We start from the raw sequence: 15,236 nt of genomic DNA on the forward strand, positions 1-15,236 counted from the left end.
CATAGATGGCCCGGACCAGCTCACCCTTCCTTCCCACCGAGGGGAGGTGAGTAGAAAACTAAAGGGAGGTCTTGATGATGACGAAGGCCGCAGTGGTCTTCAACCTGCGGACCTCAAGATGTTTCAAAACTACAACTCCGGGCATGCTGGGAGTTGTGGTTTTGCAACATCAGGAGGTCCGCAGGTTGAAGACCACTGAGAAGGGATTGACAGGCGGAGAGTTCACTCGAGTATAAGCCGGGGGGGTGGGGTGTTTTCAGCACGAAGAATCGTGCTGAAAAACTCTGCTTGTACTCTAGTATATACTGTATTTGTCACTTATGCCAGTGCTGCTTGCTGCTCATTCTCCTGACCAGTTAGGTCGTCATTTGGTGGATTGCGCTTTGTTTTGCTATTCCTATCGAACCTTTTAATTCTTTTTTTCTCTTAAAGGAGTACTTCAGGAATAAGCTATTTTTGTTCTAATTATTTAGGTTTCTAAATTTATGCAAGTACTTAATGTATTACCAAAACAATAACTACCATATACGTGTGCCTAATATTAGCATGAGGAAAGAGAGGAGTCCAGCGCGGTTTTATTATAACTTGCAAGCAGTACACAAGAGGCATGGTGGTGACACGTTTCGGCCCCTGGCACCCGGCCTTACTCATACAAAAGTATATTAGCATACATGTAAACTCTATGCCCCAACATAACAACATAATACAAGGAAAGTACTAATATAAAAAATATATACATATATTAAAATAGCACCAGTTCATACTCTGAACATGTACTTGAGTGGGCTTATAAACAATGGAGATGAGGCTGAATGATAATGTACATAAAAACAGCAAATAGTAACACAAGCTATTCACATACAGTGGGAATCACACTCCGCAAATAGTAAAGACTATAGATGCTGCATAAAAAAAAAAAGAGTAATTGGTCTAAAAATATATACAAAAGACATAAATGTTGCCATGTGGAGGCTAAGTCATGTATACCTACCCCAACGTGCGTTTCGCTGTTGGGGGGGCTTCATTAGAAATTTCACATGGTGTCCTGGGATAAAGGAGGCAGTCATCCCTCCAGGACGTAATGCAAATTGTCAGTGTCACATCCCCTTTCTGTGGCCGGCCTTTGCCATTATGTGATGTGACGCCAGTGAGCAACATGATTGGCTTTCTTTGGGGGCCGTGGCGAGTGCCGAGGGTGGGCTTCAAATGGGACGCTAAAGAAAGCCAAGCCCACGGCTATCACGTAGCTCACTGACGTCACATCATCTATTGGCAGAGGGCGGCCACTGAGCGGGCGATGTGATGCTGGCAAACTGTAGTACTTCCAGCAGGGTTAGGTGGCTCTGTTGTCTCAGCAACCAAGCGAAATTTGTAACTAGATTACGTTAAGAACCAGGCATGCTGGGAGTTGTAGTTTTGCAACACCTGGAGGCACCCTGGTTGGGAAACACTGTTGTACTGACTGGGGCTGCTATATCTTGTGCTTTTATAAAATAAAAATAAAAAATTCTTGAAATACTCTAGTTCAGTAGTCTTCAACCTGTGGACCTCCAGATGTTGCAAAACTACAACTCTCAGCATGCACGGACAGCCAACGGCTGTCCGGCCATGCTGAGAGTTGTAGTTATGCAACATTGTGGTCCGCAGGTTGAAGACCATTGCTCTAGGTCTTTAGTTTAAAAATAACTTTGTTGATGTTAAAAATTAAAAATAAAACCATTTTCAAAATTGACACATTTTTATGCTTAACCCCTTAAGGACCCAGCGTTTTTCTGTTTTTGCACTTTCGTTTTTTCCTCCTTACCTTTTAAAAATCATTACCCTTTCAATTTTGCACCTAAAAATCCATATGATGGCTTATTTTTTTGCACCACCAATTCTGCTTTGTAATGACATCAGTCATTTTACCCAAAAATCTATGGCGAAACGGGAAAAAAAAATCATTGTGCGACAAAATTGAAGAAAAAACACAATTTTGTAAATTTTGGAGGCTACCGGTTCTACGCCGTACATTTTTCTGCAAAAATGACACATTATCTTTATTCTGTAAATCCATACGAATTAAAATGATCCCCTACTTATATAGGTTTGATTTTGTCGTACTTTTGGAAAAAATCATAACTACATGCATGAAATTTATACATTTAAAATTGTCATCTTCTGACCCTATAACTTTTTTATTTTCCCGCCTACAGGGTGCAATGAAGGCTAACTTTTTTGCGCTGTGATCTGAAGTTTTAATCGGTTCCATTTTTGTTTTGATCGGACTTTTTGATTGCTTTTTATTCCTTTTTTTTTATGGTATGAAAAGTGACCAAAAATACGCTATTTTGGACTATTTTGCGAAAAGGGGGGTGATTTATACTTTTAATAAGGAAGGGGTTAATGTGTGAGTTTTTAAACTTAGGGGACTTTTAGGAGGAATCATTTGATTTCTCATACAGATCAATGGGATTACATACTATCCCATTGATCTGTGTGCTCTGCGCTTTATTGATAAAGCATAATTCTGAGCACTGGAGCCACTGCAGCAGGAGAGGTAAGCCCTCAGGCTACCTCAGTAGTGGATCGCCCCACTGGACCACCAGGGACTAGTTACAGGCACCTTTTAGATGCCGCTGTCAACTTTGACAGCGGGGATCTAAAGGTTTAATAGTCGGCTGTGGCTATTAACACTGGCCCCCAGCGACAGGAATCAGCTGGGGGCCGGCCGGTATGACACAGGCTCAAGTTGGGAGCCCACGTCATACCCCGTTAATGGCCATTGGACGGAAATAGACGTCCATGGTCGTTATTGGGTTAAGCTGCATTCACAGTTGGTTTATCCTATAAAATGAGGTTAAAGTAAAGAAGCAATCAATGAATCAGACAGGAAACTGAAATTGAGGCTCTTGTCTTTTTAGGACCAGACTTGGAATTCAGCATGCACGACGGAACCATTAGAGACTTGGCTTTTATGGAAGGGCCTGAGAGCGGTGGTGCAATATTAATCAGTGCTGGGGCAGGAGACTGCAATATCTACACTACAGACTGCCAGCGGGGGCAGGGGCTTCATGCGTTAAGTGGGCACACAGGTAAGCCTTACCCCATGTGCATCTGGTGCAACAAACTGATCTGTTTGTGAAAAAATACAGGTTCAGCATATCCGATTCCTTCTGTAACCCACTAAGGGTTAAGTATAAAGAGTATGAGTCCATTGTGAAGTCAGGATTATTTCTGCCGTGCACACAAACCATGAGACAACTACAGGCTGCCTGATACGTTTTAATTTTGCTATCTTAAAGGGGTACTCCTCTGCTCAGCGTTTTGAACAAACTGTTCCAAACACTGGAGCCGGCGCCGGGAGCTCGTGACTTCATAGCCCCGCCCCCTCATGACGTCATATCCCCGCCCCCTCAATGCAAGTCTATGGGAGGGGGCGTGACAGCCGTCACGCCCCCTCCCATAGACTTGCATTGAGGGGGCGGGGATATGACGTCACGAGCTCCCGGCTCTAGCGTTCGTAATAGTTTCTTCCAAATGCTGAGCAGCGGAGTACCCCTTTAAAGTGTCCCTGTCATGTAAAAAAAAAGAAAATAGAAAATAAAAAGGCATATAACATACATGTCAAAACTTTTGATCTATCTGGGTCTCAGTGCTGAGACCCCCACCGATCAGTAAAATGAGCAGGGGGAAGCATGCGGCATCTTGCTTCACTCCTCAGCTCTAAGCAATCTCCATCCTGCGGCCCCATAGACTCCTAATAGGGCCACAGAACATAGATCACTAAGAGCCAGGGAGTGAAGCGTGCTGCTACATGCTTCTCCCCCACTCGTTCTCCTGATTGGTGAGGGTCTCAGCATTGAGACGACGACCGATCAAAAATTTTGAATTGTCAATTTAAAAAAATATATATTTTTAATGACTGGGGGACTTTTAAATACATACTCACATTTATAGATTTCCTAGATTTATGCAGAATATTTGTGACTTTGTGTGGCAGGACATATCTTAGCTCTTTATACATGGAGCGGCTGGATGATCGCATCAGGATCACAGGATAAGACTGTCCGATTTTGGGATCTCCGGGTTCCCAGCTGTGTTCGAGTGATCGGAACTACATTCCATGGAACAGGTAAACCAGTGAATTATAACTTTGTGCTATTTTCATTGGTTGTAAACTTGAATTTTATTTTTCTTGGTTGTCATAAAAAGTGTATGATTTGCTAAAAATGGAAAATATCTGTACAGGTGAAGTCATTCTGATCATTGCAAATCTTACTTAGTGTTTTGCTCCTTCAACAACCTGCTTCTTCCTTCCCCTATCACATATGTACTTTTTTTTTTTTTTGCAAAACATTTTTATAAAAATTGATGCAAAGTACTAACCAAACATGCAAAATTTTTCACCTTAAAGGGGCACTGTCGTGGAAAACTTTTTTTTATTTTATTTATTTTTTTTTTTTTTTTAAATCAACTGGTGCCAGAAAGTTAAACAGATTTGTAAATTACTTCTATTAAAAAATCTTAATCCTTCCAGTACTTTTTATGGTCTGTATGCTACAGAGGAAATGATTTTCTTTTTGGAACACAGAGCTCTCTGCTGACATCATGAGCAAAGTGCTCTCTGCTGACATCTCTGTCCATTTTAGGAACTGTCCAGAGCAGCATATGTTTGCTATGGGGATTTTCTCCTGCTCTGGACAGTTCCCAAAATGGACAGAGATGTCAGCAGAGAGCACTGTGGTCATGATGTCAGCAGAGAGCTCTGTGTTCCAAAAAGAAAACCATTTCCTCTGTAGTACTCAGCAGCTAATAAGTTCTGGAAGGATTAAGATTTTTTAATAGAAGTAATTTACAAATCTGTTTAACTTTCTGGCACCAGTTGATTTAAAAATAAAATAAAATAAAAAATATAAAAAATAGTTTTCCACGGGAGAACCCCTTTAAAGCTTTAACATTTACATCTGCTGCATGACCCATAATTAGGGATGTCGAATTTAGCCTCTGATTTCATCTTTTGCAATGGATGAAATATGTGGTAGAATCTGCAACGGAAAAATTCTGCTACATCTGAATATATCTTAAATATGGTAGCATATTGCAAAGGAAGTTGTTGCATCTTATCCCTTTAGTGATCTACATTGTAACCATTACAGTAGTTGTATCTTCCACATAATGTCCATCCCAGCAGAGAAACTAATCCCAGTTGTATTTCAGATTTTTATATTGGGTGATACTGTATATAGTCTTCATAGGATCTTTAGCTCCTTTTTCCTGTCTCTTCCTCTTTCCTCAGGCAGTCCAGTGGCCTCAGTGGCAGTGGATCCTAGCGGCAGGCTGCTTGCCACCGGTCAGGAGGATTCTAGTTGCATGCTGTATGACATCAGAGGAGGGCGAATGGTGCAGAGTTATCATCCACACAGCAGTGACGTGCGGTCTGTCCGGTTCTCCCCGGGAGCACACTACCTGCTCACTGGTTCATATGATATGAAGGTTAAAGTCACAGATCTACAAGGTACGATCTTCAGCTCCATTTACACAATAATAAACTACTGCTCTCTGTATGAAAAACAAATCTCTGGGAAATCTCACATAAACAAATACTCAGACAGCATTATATAGGAGAGAAGCTCCTGACCTATGCCTCTATCAGACCTAGACCAGACTGCGGAAGTATGTCTCCTGTAGTTTCCTAGTGTAAAGAAGAAAAAAAAAAGTTAAAGGGGTACACCGGTGGAAAACCTTTTTTTATTTTTTTATTAAATCAACTGGTGGCAGAAAGTTAAACATATTTGTAAATTGCTTCTATTAAAAAATCTTAATCCTTCCAGTACTTATTAGCTGCTGAATGCTACAGAGGAAATTCCTTTCTTTTTGGAACACTGATGACATCACGAGCAGAGTGCTCTCTGCTGACATCTCTGTCCATTTTAGCAACCATGCATAGCAGATGTATGCTAAGGGCAGCATGGTGGCTCAGTGGTTAGCACTGCTGCCTTGCAGTGCTGGGGACTTGGGTTCAAATCCCAATAAGGACAACAATAAATAAAACGTTATTATTATTATTATAACGTCAGCAGAGAGAACTGGGCTCATGATGTCAGAGAGCATTACAAAAAGAAAAGCATTTCCTCTGTAGTATTCAGCAGCTAATAAGTACAGGAAGGATTAAGATTTTTTAATAGAAGTAATTTACTAATATGTTTAACTTTCTGCCACCAGTTGATTTAAAAGAAAAAAGGTTTTCACCAGAGTACCCCTTTAACCAATCTTTTAACTTGCTTTAGCGGTATACAGCTATACTGTATTGTCAGCATAAAAAGGAGCCTTCCCATGTGTATGGGCAACCAAGATGGGTCTGATATTGTTAAAAGGGAACTCCACTGGAAAACCTTATTTTTTTTTTTTTTTTTAAATCAACTGGTGCCAGAAAATTTAACAGATTTGTAAATTACTTCTATTAAAATATCTTAATCCTTCCAGTACTTATTAGCTGCTGAATGCTACAGAGGAAATTATTTTCTTTTTGGATCACAGAGCTCTCTGCTGACATTTCTGTGCATTTTAGGAACTCTCCAGAGCAGCATAATGTTTTCTATGGGGATTTTCTCCTACTCTGGACAGTTCTTAAAATGGACAGAGAGGTCAGCAGAGAGCTCTGTGCTTGTGATGTCAGTTTCCTCTGTAGTATTCAGCAGCTATTAAGTACTGGAAGGTTTAAGATTTTTTAATAGAAGTAATTTACAAACATGTTTAACTTTCTGGCACCAAAAAAAAAAAACGTTTTCCACCGGAGTACCCCTTCAAGTCTCCAGCCAAATTAATAAATAATGGAAATGTAACAGATTTGTAAATTACTTATTTTCAAAAATCTTAATCCTTCCAGTATTTATGAGCTTCTGTATGCTACAGAGGAAGTTATTTTCTTTTTTTTAATTTCCTTTCTGTCTGACAACCGTGCTCTTTGCTGACCCCTCTGTCCATGTCAGGAACTGTCCAGAGTAGGAGAAAATCCCCATAGCAAACCCATCCTGCTCTGGACAGTTCCTAAAATGGACATTTGATTTAAAAAAAATAAAAATGTTTTCCAGGGAATACCCCTTTAAAGGTGTGGACCAGAAAAAGTATTACCTTTTCTTACTCCCCGGCACGCCACTTCTGCTCTGCACTTGTTTCAGATGTATAACTTCCGAGGCAAGAGGGGTCGGGTACCATATAGCGATCATCGTATGCCGGTAGAGCCATGCCGTGTGCGATGTCCTGTAGCTGTACAATTGAATACGATTTGCACCCTGGCGCCCACCCCCTCTCATCTCAGCAGGGTGGAAGTGGAGTTCTGGTAAGCAAGAAAAGGAAATACCACAACTGCTCCCTGGACAACTACTTTAATAAAATACCTGGTAAATGTACTGCACCAACCAGCTGCTCATCTTATATTATATGAATAGTTTTAGATTTTTGTTTAGTTATTAAAGGGTTTTTCACATGAAAGAAACTCATCCCCTATCTGCAGGACCCCTACTGGTCCAGTGTCCCCTCATTTGGATGGAGCTCCAGTTGGACATACGAGCTGCTTAAACTCCATGCATTGGATAAAGAAAGCCAAGCGTTCTATTCAGCGATCATGTATAATGTGCCGGCAGTGCGTATGTCCAAACTTTGCTCTTTTTGAATAGGGGGGATCGGTTTTTGTGATTGAGGATCCTGCGGATGGAGGGTGTGTGTACTTTAAAATAAATAATTAAATAAATACACAAAAAAATGTTCTCGGTCACTCTTCATTGGGGACACCTTACTAATGGTATATGCTCTTGCCACTAGGAGGCGCTGATACTAGGAAAAAAGTCTGCTCCTCCCTGGCAGGATATACCCGCCCACTGGAAGTGAGGTAATCAGTTTTAGCTAGTGTCAGTAGGAGGCAAGACACAGGTCTGGGAGCTCTCCTGACCTGGTCTTTTTTTATTATTATTTTCTAGTAAGGGCTATTTAGTTTCCCTTTTTTAGGTGGAGGTTCAGGAGCATGGCACTACCTTTCCCCCATATGCAACAAAGGGGCACAGACATAGAGTATGTACTGTTAACCCCTTTTCGCCAACGGCCAGCGCCTGAAGGTTGTGCCCTTGGTCCGGATCCCCCACTGTCCCTGCTCGCTCCGCTATCATAGCCTGGTATGATGCAGCGCGGCCATAAGCTGGTTGAAGACGCCTGAGGTGAGCACAAGAAGATGGAGTCCGCGGATGAGTATGTTCCCCCCCTCCTCCCTTCCGGCACAGGGAATATGGGGTTAATACTCTCCCTTGGTGTTTTTTAGCGCAGTCACTTGTGGAATGGCTCTTTTGGTTTGAGGATATGCCTTTCCTCCATGGGGCAATTTAAGGGGTCATTGGCCTGATCTTTAATGGGGCCTGGACTCCCACTGGTAGTCTCACCTGTCCGTTCTGTCTCAGGGCAGCCGCCGGCTTTTGCTGCAGCTCCCTGTATTTATTGTGCCACAGATTATCCCTCCTCCGCCTTGTCGCAGTTCTAAGCTCCTCCGGCGCTGTACTGGCCAGCAGGAGCCTTGATGGTGACAGGTAGCTCCGCCCCTCTTCTTACCGAGTTCAGAGTGGGAATCTGGGGGTCAACTGTGGGGAGACTCTCTTCCTGATCTGGCGGAGCTGCCTTCAGAGCACCGACAGGGAAGGATCTGTGCCTCTCCTTACGGAGCTTAGCTCTGCCCCTCTCCTCCCTGCAGCGAGCCCTCCGGACTTGGCGCGTTGCAGGTCTCTTTAGTGCTACCAAGGATGTCAGAGGCTGTATGCCTCATCTGACACCCTGGTTCAGGGCCGTAGTCTCCTCCACCCAGCAGCCATTATGGTGGGGGGAAAGATAGCTCTGCCATCCTTCCCCTCACAGGTGCCGGCGGCCGTGTTGCTGGACGGGGACTCGGTGCATATCCCTTCCAATCAGGGAGCTGGCGTGGTCGGTGCCTGGGTTTTCACCATCCGCTAGGGGGACTATTTCGCTGAGCACTATCTTCTGCCTAGAGGGGGCATCTCTCTCATGTTTTTTTTTTTTTTTTTTTTTTAAATCTACTGCTGCTCATCCGGATTACACCAGTCAAGCTAATTTCGCCTTCTGGGTGCTCACATCGGGCCCCTGGGACAGGGGTTTTGGGTCTCCTGATGCTCGTGTCATTGCTCTTATGCACCAGACCCCTCTAGAGACAGTTTCTGTCTTCATTTTTTCCAGTGGTTTTCTGGTGTTCACCTTCTGCCCAGGCTTGCGCTGCTCTTCCTGGTGTTTTTTCCGCCATGTTCTCTTGAACTCTGGATGGGTCCTCTTGTTGTGCCCTTTTCTATTTTTGTTTCCCAGCTGGGCTAGCCCTCTGTCTGGTTCTGTGTTCCTTGGGGTTGATTTCCTACCTCATCCCGGGATGGTTCTGGCCTGGCTGGCTTCCTAGTCGACCTTTTTCTTGTCTCTATATTGACCATAGGTTTAGTCTCTGCATAAGACTGTCCCTTCCCTTGGTGTACTAGTCCATCTCCATGGATGGGGGATCTACCGGGAGCTCAGTTTCTGGGCCTCGGTTATCTCTGGTCAAGGGTCTCATCTGCAGGCCTTACGGTCGAGTGAGTTTGGTTTCTGACTGTCTCCCTTTCTCTGATGGTTGTTCTTCCCACCCTAGGGGCGGCTTTGGTACATCCCATCAGTAAGGTGTCCCCCAATGAAGTGCGACCGAGAAGTGCGCCGTAAAATCTTTCTCGTAGCCTTCATTGTGGGACACCGCACCCATCCATATCTTCCTTTTTTGTCCAGGTGATAATTTCCGTGATTCTTTTACGGGGTCCTTCGGACTTCTGTCTTCGTTGGCTTCTCTTATTGCTTTGTGACAAAACTGATTACCTCACTTGCAGTGGGTGGGTATATCCTGCCAGGGAGGAGCAGACTTTTTTTTCCTAGTGTCAGCGCCTACTAGTGGCAAGAACATATATCATCAATAAGGTGTCCCGCAATGAAGGCTACGAGAAAGAGATTTTACGTTGAGTACAAAAAATCTCCTTTTTTGATTTGGTTTGTCTGAATGTTCAGACCCTGATCGATTGCTAGAACGAGTGGGGAGAGAAGTGTGCGGCTGAGTGCTTCTCTCCCTGCTCTCTGTGGCACAGTCGGGAAAAAATGTATTTGGTGCGCTCTTTGCACTGCACACTTTAGCAATCGATCAGGGTCTGAACGCTCCATTGATCACAACTTTTGATAAGTTTCTACAATATATCAAATGACCAGTGAGGATGCCCATTTCAAGGATCATTCCATACCTGTTAAGTGCTGTAACTATCTCTCTACATACTACACAGGTGTCTTTGGAGAGGTGACAATAAACTCCGCCCATGGTAGGAAGGTGTCTTTTTTTAATTTATTTTTTTTATTTTATTTTTTTCCCTTATGCATCATGTGACCTCAACATTATACAAATGTATCCATTTAAATTATTTTAAATGAGATATCCAGGATTGAAAAACGTATCCCCTATCCTAAGGATAGGGGATACGTTTCAGATTGCGGGGGGTCCGACCGCTGGGTCCCCCCACGATCTCCCATACGGGCGGGCCCTGGCAACCCATGGAAAGGGGGCGTGTCGATCACTGCACGAAGCGGTGGCTGACACGCCCCCTCAATACAACTCTATGGCAGAGCTGGAGCGCTGCCTTTGGCAATCTCCGGCTCTGCCACACTCTTTATTGAGGGGTCGTGTGGGCCACCGCTTCATGCGGTGGTCGACATGCTCTCTGGCTGGAGAGACGGGGCTCCCTACGGGAGATGGCGGGGGTCCCAGTGGTCGGATCCTTAAGATAGGGGATATGTTTTTTTTATATTTTTTTATCCTGGATATCTCCTTAAATTATACTTTATTTATTTTTCAATCTAATCTATACGGTCCATCTAAATGCGCAAATAACTTTTATTTGCTTAACATATGGAAGCAATAGCTAATGCTTTATCCCCTAACAATGAAGATGTCACAGAGATCATTACACATGGTGACTAAAGGTGGAGGTTGGCAATAGCTGTATATTGTGAGCACGCTGGTGGTGAGAGCACTGTGTTACAGAGAGTAATGGTAGTCCCAGTCATATTTCTTCCCTACAACTATCTTTTTCATTGCAGTTCAAAATTTGTATCTGCTCATAGTGGGGTGCTAAGCATATGGTAAATACATCGCTGCGGACGGCGATTAGCTAAGCTCTAGAAGTCATATAAGCGGTATAAAGGGATCTCCACTGGAAAACATTTATTTTTTTTTTATCAACTGGTGCCAGAAAGTTAAACAGATTTGTAAATTCTGTTTAAAAATCTTAATCCTTCCAGTACTTATCAGCTGTTATATGCTACACGGGAAGTAACTTTATTTTTGAATTTCCTTTCTGTCTGACCACAGCGCTCCCTGCTGACACCTCTGTCCATGTCAGGAACTGTCCAGAGCAGTACAGTGGTCCCTCAACATACGATGGTAATTCGTTCCAAATTAACCATTGTTTGTTGAAACCATCGTATGTTGAGGGATCCATGTTAAATATAGGAAGGTATACTCACTGTTCCCCGCCGCTCCAGGCCGTCACCGCTGCCCTGGATTTCACCGTCCATCACTGTCGCCGCGTCCCCGTCGCTCCAGACCCTCTCCGCTGCCTGGGATCGTAGTTCCTTATCGCTGTCATCATGTTGCCGGGGACATGTAAGTGAACGTCACTGGACCACACGGGGCACCTTAAACGGCTATCCGGTGGCAGCTGAATCAGTCTGCGCTGCCGGATAGCCGTGTATGCGATGGCCACGACATACAAAAGCATCGTATGTTGATGCTGCCTTCAACATGCGATGGCCTCTGAGAGGCCATCGCATGTTTAAATTATGGTATGTCGGGGCCATTGTAGGTGAGGGGGTCACTGTATATGTTTGCTATGGAGATTTGCTCCTACTCTGGACAGTTCCTAAAATGGACAGAGGTGTCATCTCTGTGGTCAGTCAGAAATTAAATTAAAAAATAAAAGAACTTCCTGTGTAGTATACAGCAGCTGATAAATACTGGAAGGATTAAGAGTTTTTAAATGGTAGTAATTTACAAATTTGTTTAACTTTCTGGCACCAGTTGATAAAAAAAAAAAAAAAAAAAGTTTTCCAGTGGAGTACCCCTTAAAGAGGGATGGTTTTGTGTCCCTACATCTGCAGAATGGTTAAATATATAATATGAAACACATATGGTAAAGCTTATTTTTAGCTCTGTGCCTTTTTTATTTCTCTCCAGGTGATCTGACAAAACCTCTTCCAATCATTGATGTTGGCGAGCACAAGGACAAGGTGATCCAGTGCCGGTGGCATACACAAGATCTGTCTTTCTTGTCGTCTTCTGCTGACAGAACTGTATCATTGTGGGCTTACAATGCTTAATACAAGACTTCAACATTCAGCTCCACTTTCACCAGGAGGCTAAGTTTTGGCTTTTCACCAGGAGGCTGTTTTGGCTTTTCCTATCTGGCCTCTATTATCATGGTTTTACGGCTGAACCTCTAAGCTGTCGGAGAGGTTGTTACCGAACGCCTGCAACCGAAAATCTAGAGTAAAATCATAACATACATCATGCTATAGTAGTGCAGATGAAAGGGGGCAAAGAGGAAGGTAAAGAAGGCTGTCAGCAGCCTCAGGTTAGTCATAGATAAAGGTCATTTAAAGTATATAGAGATGTATATATTTTTTTTCTTTTCCTGCTTCATCAATACATCAGTGGGATTTCTTGTTTGTAGGAGCACGCATCTCAGCAGATCAACATTGCATTGTTATTCTAGGTTGAAACAAGCTGTAGCACTTTTATATGATACACATCAGGACAGGTTGTTGGCTCGGAAGGATTTCTATATGGTTTTAATGGACAGCTGCATCTTAAAGGGTTCTCCGCTACCCAGCGTCTGGAACATTGAATTCCGTACGCTGTGTGCAGGCTTCCATATTCATGCCCACCCCCTCGTGATGTCACACCCCCTTACCATAGACTTTCATTGAGGGGGGCAGGCCGTGATGTCACGAGGGGGCGGGCGTGAACACAGAAGCCCGCACACAGCGTTCAGAACTCAATGTTCTGGATGCTGGAGAGCGGAGTAACCCTTTAAAGGGAAACTGTCTCATTGAAAATGCAGTCCAGTCATTGAGCAAGAGGAGATGAGCAAATTGATATTCATATTGTGGGAAAAGATTCTGTATAACTTATGATGAATTCATTTTAAACATCTATTCATTCTGGGGATATGAGTCCAGTGGGTGGTCTTACTGTTTAAGGGGTACTCCACTGGAAAAAAAATAATTTAAATCAACTTTGAATTTCCTTTCTGTCTGACCACAGTGCTCTCTGCTGACACCTCTGCCCATTTTTGGAACTGTCCAGAGCAGGATAGGTTTGCTATGTGGATTTGCTTGTGCTCTGGACAGTTCCTAAAATAGTCAGGTTTCAGCAGAGAGCACTGTGGTCAGACGGAAAGGAAATTCAAAAAGAAAAGAACTTCCTGTGGAGAATACAGCAGTTGATAAGAATTAGAAGGGTCAATATTTTTAAATTGAAGTAATTTACAAATCTGTTTTAAATTTCTGGCACCAGTTGATTTAAAAACAAAATGTTTTCCAGTGGAGTACCCCTTTAATCGCTGATTAGGAACACTCACTGGACTCCTCAGCCTAGAATAATCAGATTTAAATGAATAAATTACAGGTTATAATGAAAATTTTCCCATAAAATAGCAAATCAATCTGCTCGGCTCCTCTTGCTCTATAACATGCTGCCTGCAGATTTTATTACATTTTCAATATTGTTCCCTTTTAATATTTATATTGTTTACTCATTATTACCCAACTGTAAAAATTAACAGAATGTGCCAACATGAGACTTCTTCATCAGAGGAAAACAAGGATAGCTACAAAAGACATAAAACGTGTGCACTACAGATTTAGCTCTTATTCTTAGGGTTGGCTCACACTACGATTTCACTCTACGGGAACCGGATCCGGCTGAGGGGGTGGGGGGAGTGAAAAACGGGTGCTCCTGTACCCCAGCCAGACCCGGCCCGTATTTAATTCATTTGAATGAGCCGACCGGAGTCAGATAGTGACTCTGGTCGGCTCATTTTTGCCCCGTATCCAGTTTTCTGACCAGACCTAAAACCGTGGTATGATACGGGGCAAAAATGAGCCGACCGAAGTCACTGGTTCAAATAAATGATATACTGTTCCCGTAGAGTGAAATCGTAGTGTGAATCTGCTGCAAAATCCAAAAAGCATGATCCAATTCTGACAGATACTGCATGTACATTGAACACACAACTTGGCATCAGGGGTTCATACCTTGAATGTATTTAAAAAAAAAAAAAAGCTGGAGGACTGCAGTGGAAAACCATTTTTTTTTTATTTACTGGTGCCAGAAAGATTTAAAAATTCCTTCTATTTAAAAATCCTAATCCTTCCATTACTTATCAGCTGCTATATAATACAGAGGAAGTTCTTTTATTTTTGAATTTCCTTTCAGTCTGACCACGTTGCTCTCTGCTGACACCTCTGTCCATGTCAGGAACTGTCCAGAGTAGGAGCAAATCCCCATAGCAAACCTCTCCTGCTCTGGACAGTTCCTGACATGGACAGAGGTGTCAGCAGAGAGCACTGTGGTCAGACAGAAAAGAAATTCAAAAAGAAAAGCACTTCCTCTGTATTAGACAGCAGCTGAGTACTGGAAGGATTAAAGGGGAACTCTGGTGGAAAATAATGTTTTTAAATCAACTAGTGCAAGAAAGTTAAACAGATTTGTAAATCACTTCCATTTAAAAATCTTAATCCTTCGAGTTCTTTTCTGTCTGACCACAGTGCTCTCTGCTGACACCTCTGTCCATGTCAGGAACTGTCCAGAGCAGGAACTGTCCAGAGCAGGAAAGGATTTCTATGGGGATATGATTCTAATCTGGACAGTTCCTGACATGGACAGAGGTACAGCAGAGAGCACTGTGGTCAGACAGAAAAGAAATTCACAAATTTCTCTGTTTTATACAGCAGCAAATAAGTACTGGAAGGATCAACATTTAATTGAAGGAATTTACAAATCTGTTTAACTTTCAGGCACCAGTTGATTCAAAAACACTTGTTTTCTACTTGTTTCTACTAGAGTTCCCCTTTAAGATTTTCTTATGTTTGTAGTTTACAAATCTGTTTTTAATTTTCTGTCACCAGTCGATTTAAAAGAAAAT

At 42.8% G+C, this 15,236-nt stretch overlaps 1 protein-coding gene across 4 annotated transcripts in view; it reads left to right on the forward strand.

The window, feature by feature from the left end:
• The window catches only part of WDR47 (WD repeat domain 47), an 85,431-nt gene extending 70,847 nt beyond the window's left edge, over positions 1 to 14,584 (forward strand). For 2 of the 4 annotated variants that reach the window (XM_056523490.1, XM_056523489.1), the window contains exons 12-15: positions 2,904 to 3,074; positions 3,983 to 4,114; positions 5,279 to 5,497; positions 12,266 to 14,583. In XM_056523490.1, coding sequence (XP_056379465.1) covers positions 2,904 to 3,074; positions 3,983 to 4,114; positions 5,279 to 5,497; positions 12,266 to 12,408 — 665 coding nt within the window. In that variant the 3' untranslated portion in view covers positions 12,409 to 14,583. Of the gene's footprint in view, positions 1 to 2,903; positions 3,075 to 3,982; positions 4,115 to 5,278; positions 5,498 to 12,265 lie in introns of all 4 variants that reach the window. The other 2 variants (XM_056523491.1, XM_056523488.1) reach the window with 2 other exon arrangements.
• The last annotated feature ends 652 nt before the right edge of the window (positions 14,585 to 15,236 follow it).

This window comes from Hyla sarda, chromosome 6, assembly GCF_029499605.1.
Source record: "Hyla sarda isolate aHylSar1 chromosome 6, aHylSar1.hap1, whole genome shotgun sequence".
Classification (NCBI taxonomy): domain Eukaryota; kingdom Metazoa; phylum Chordata; class Amphibia; order Anura; family Hylidae; genus Hyla; species Hyla sarda.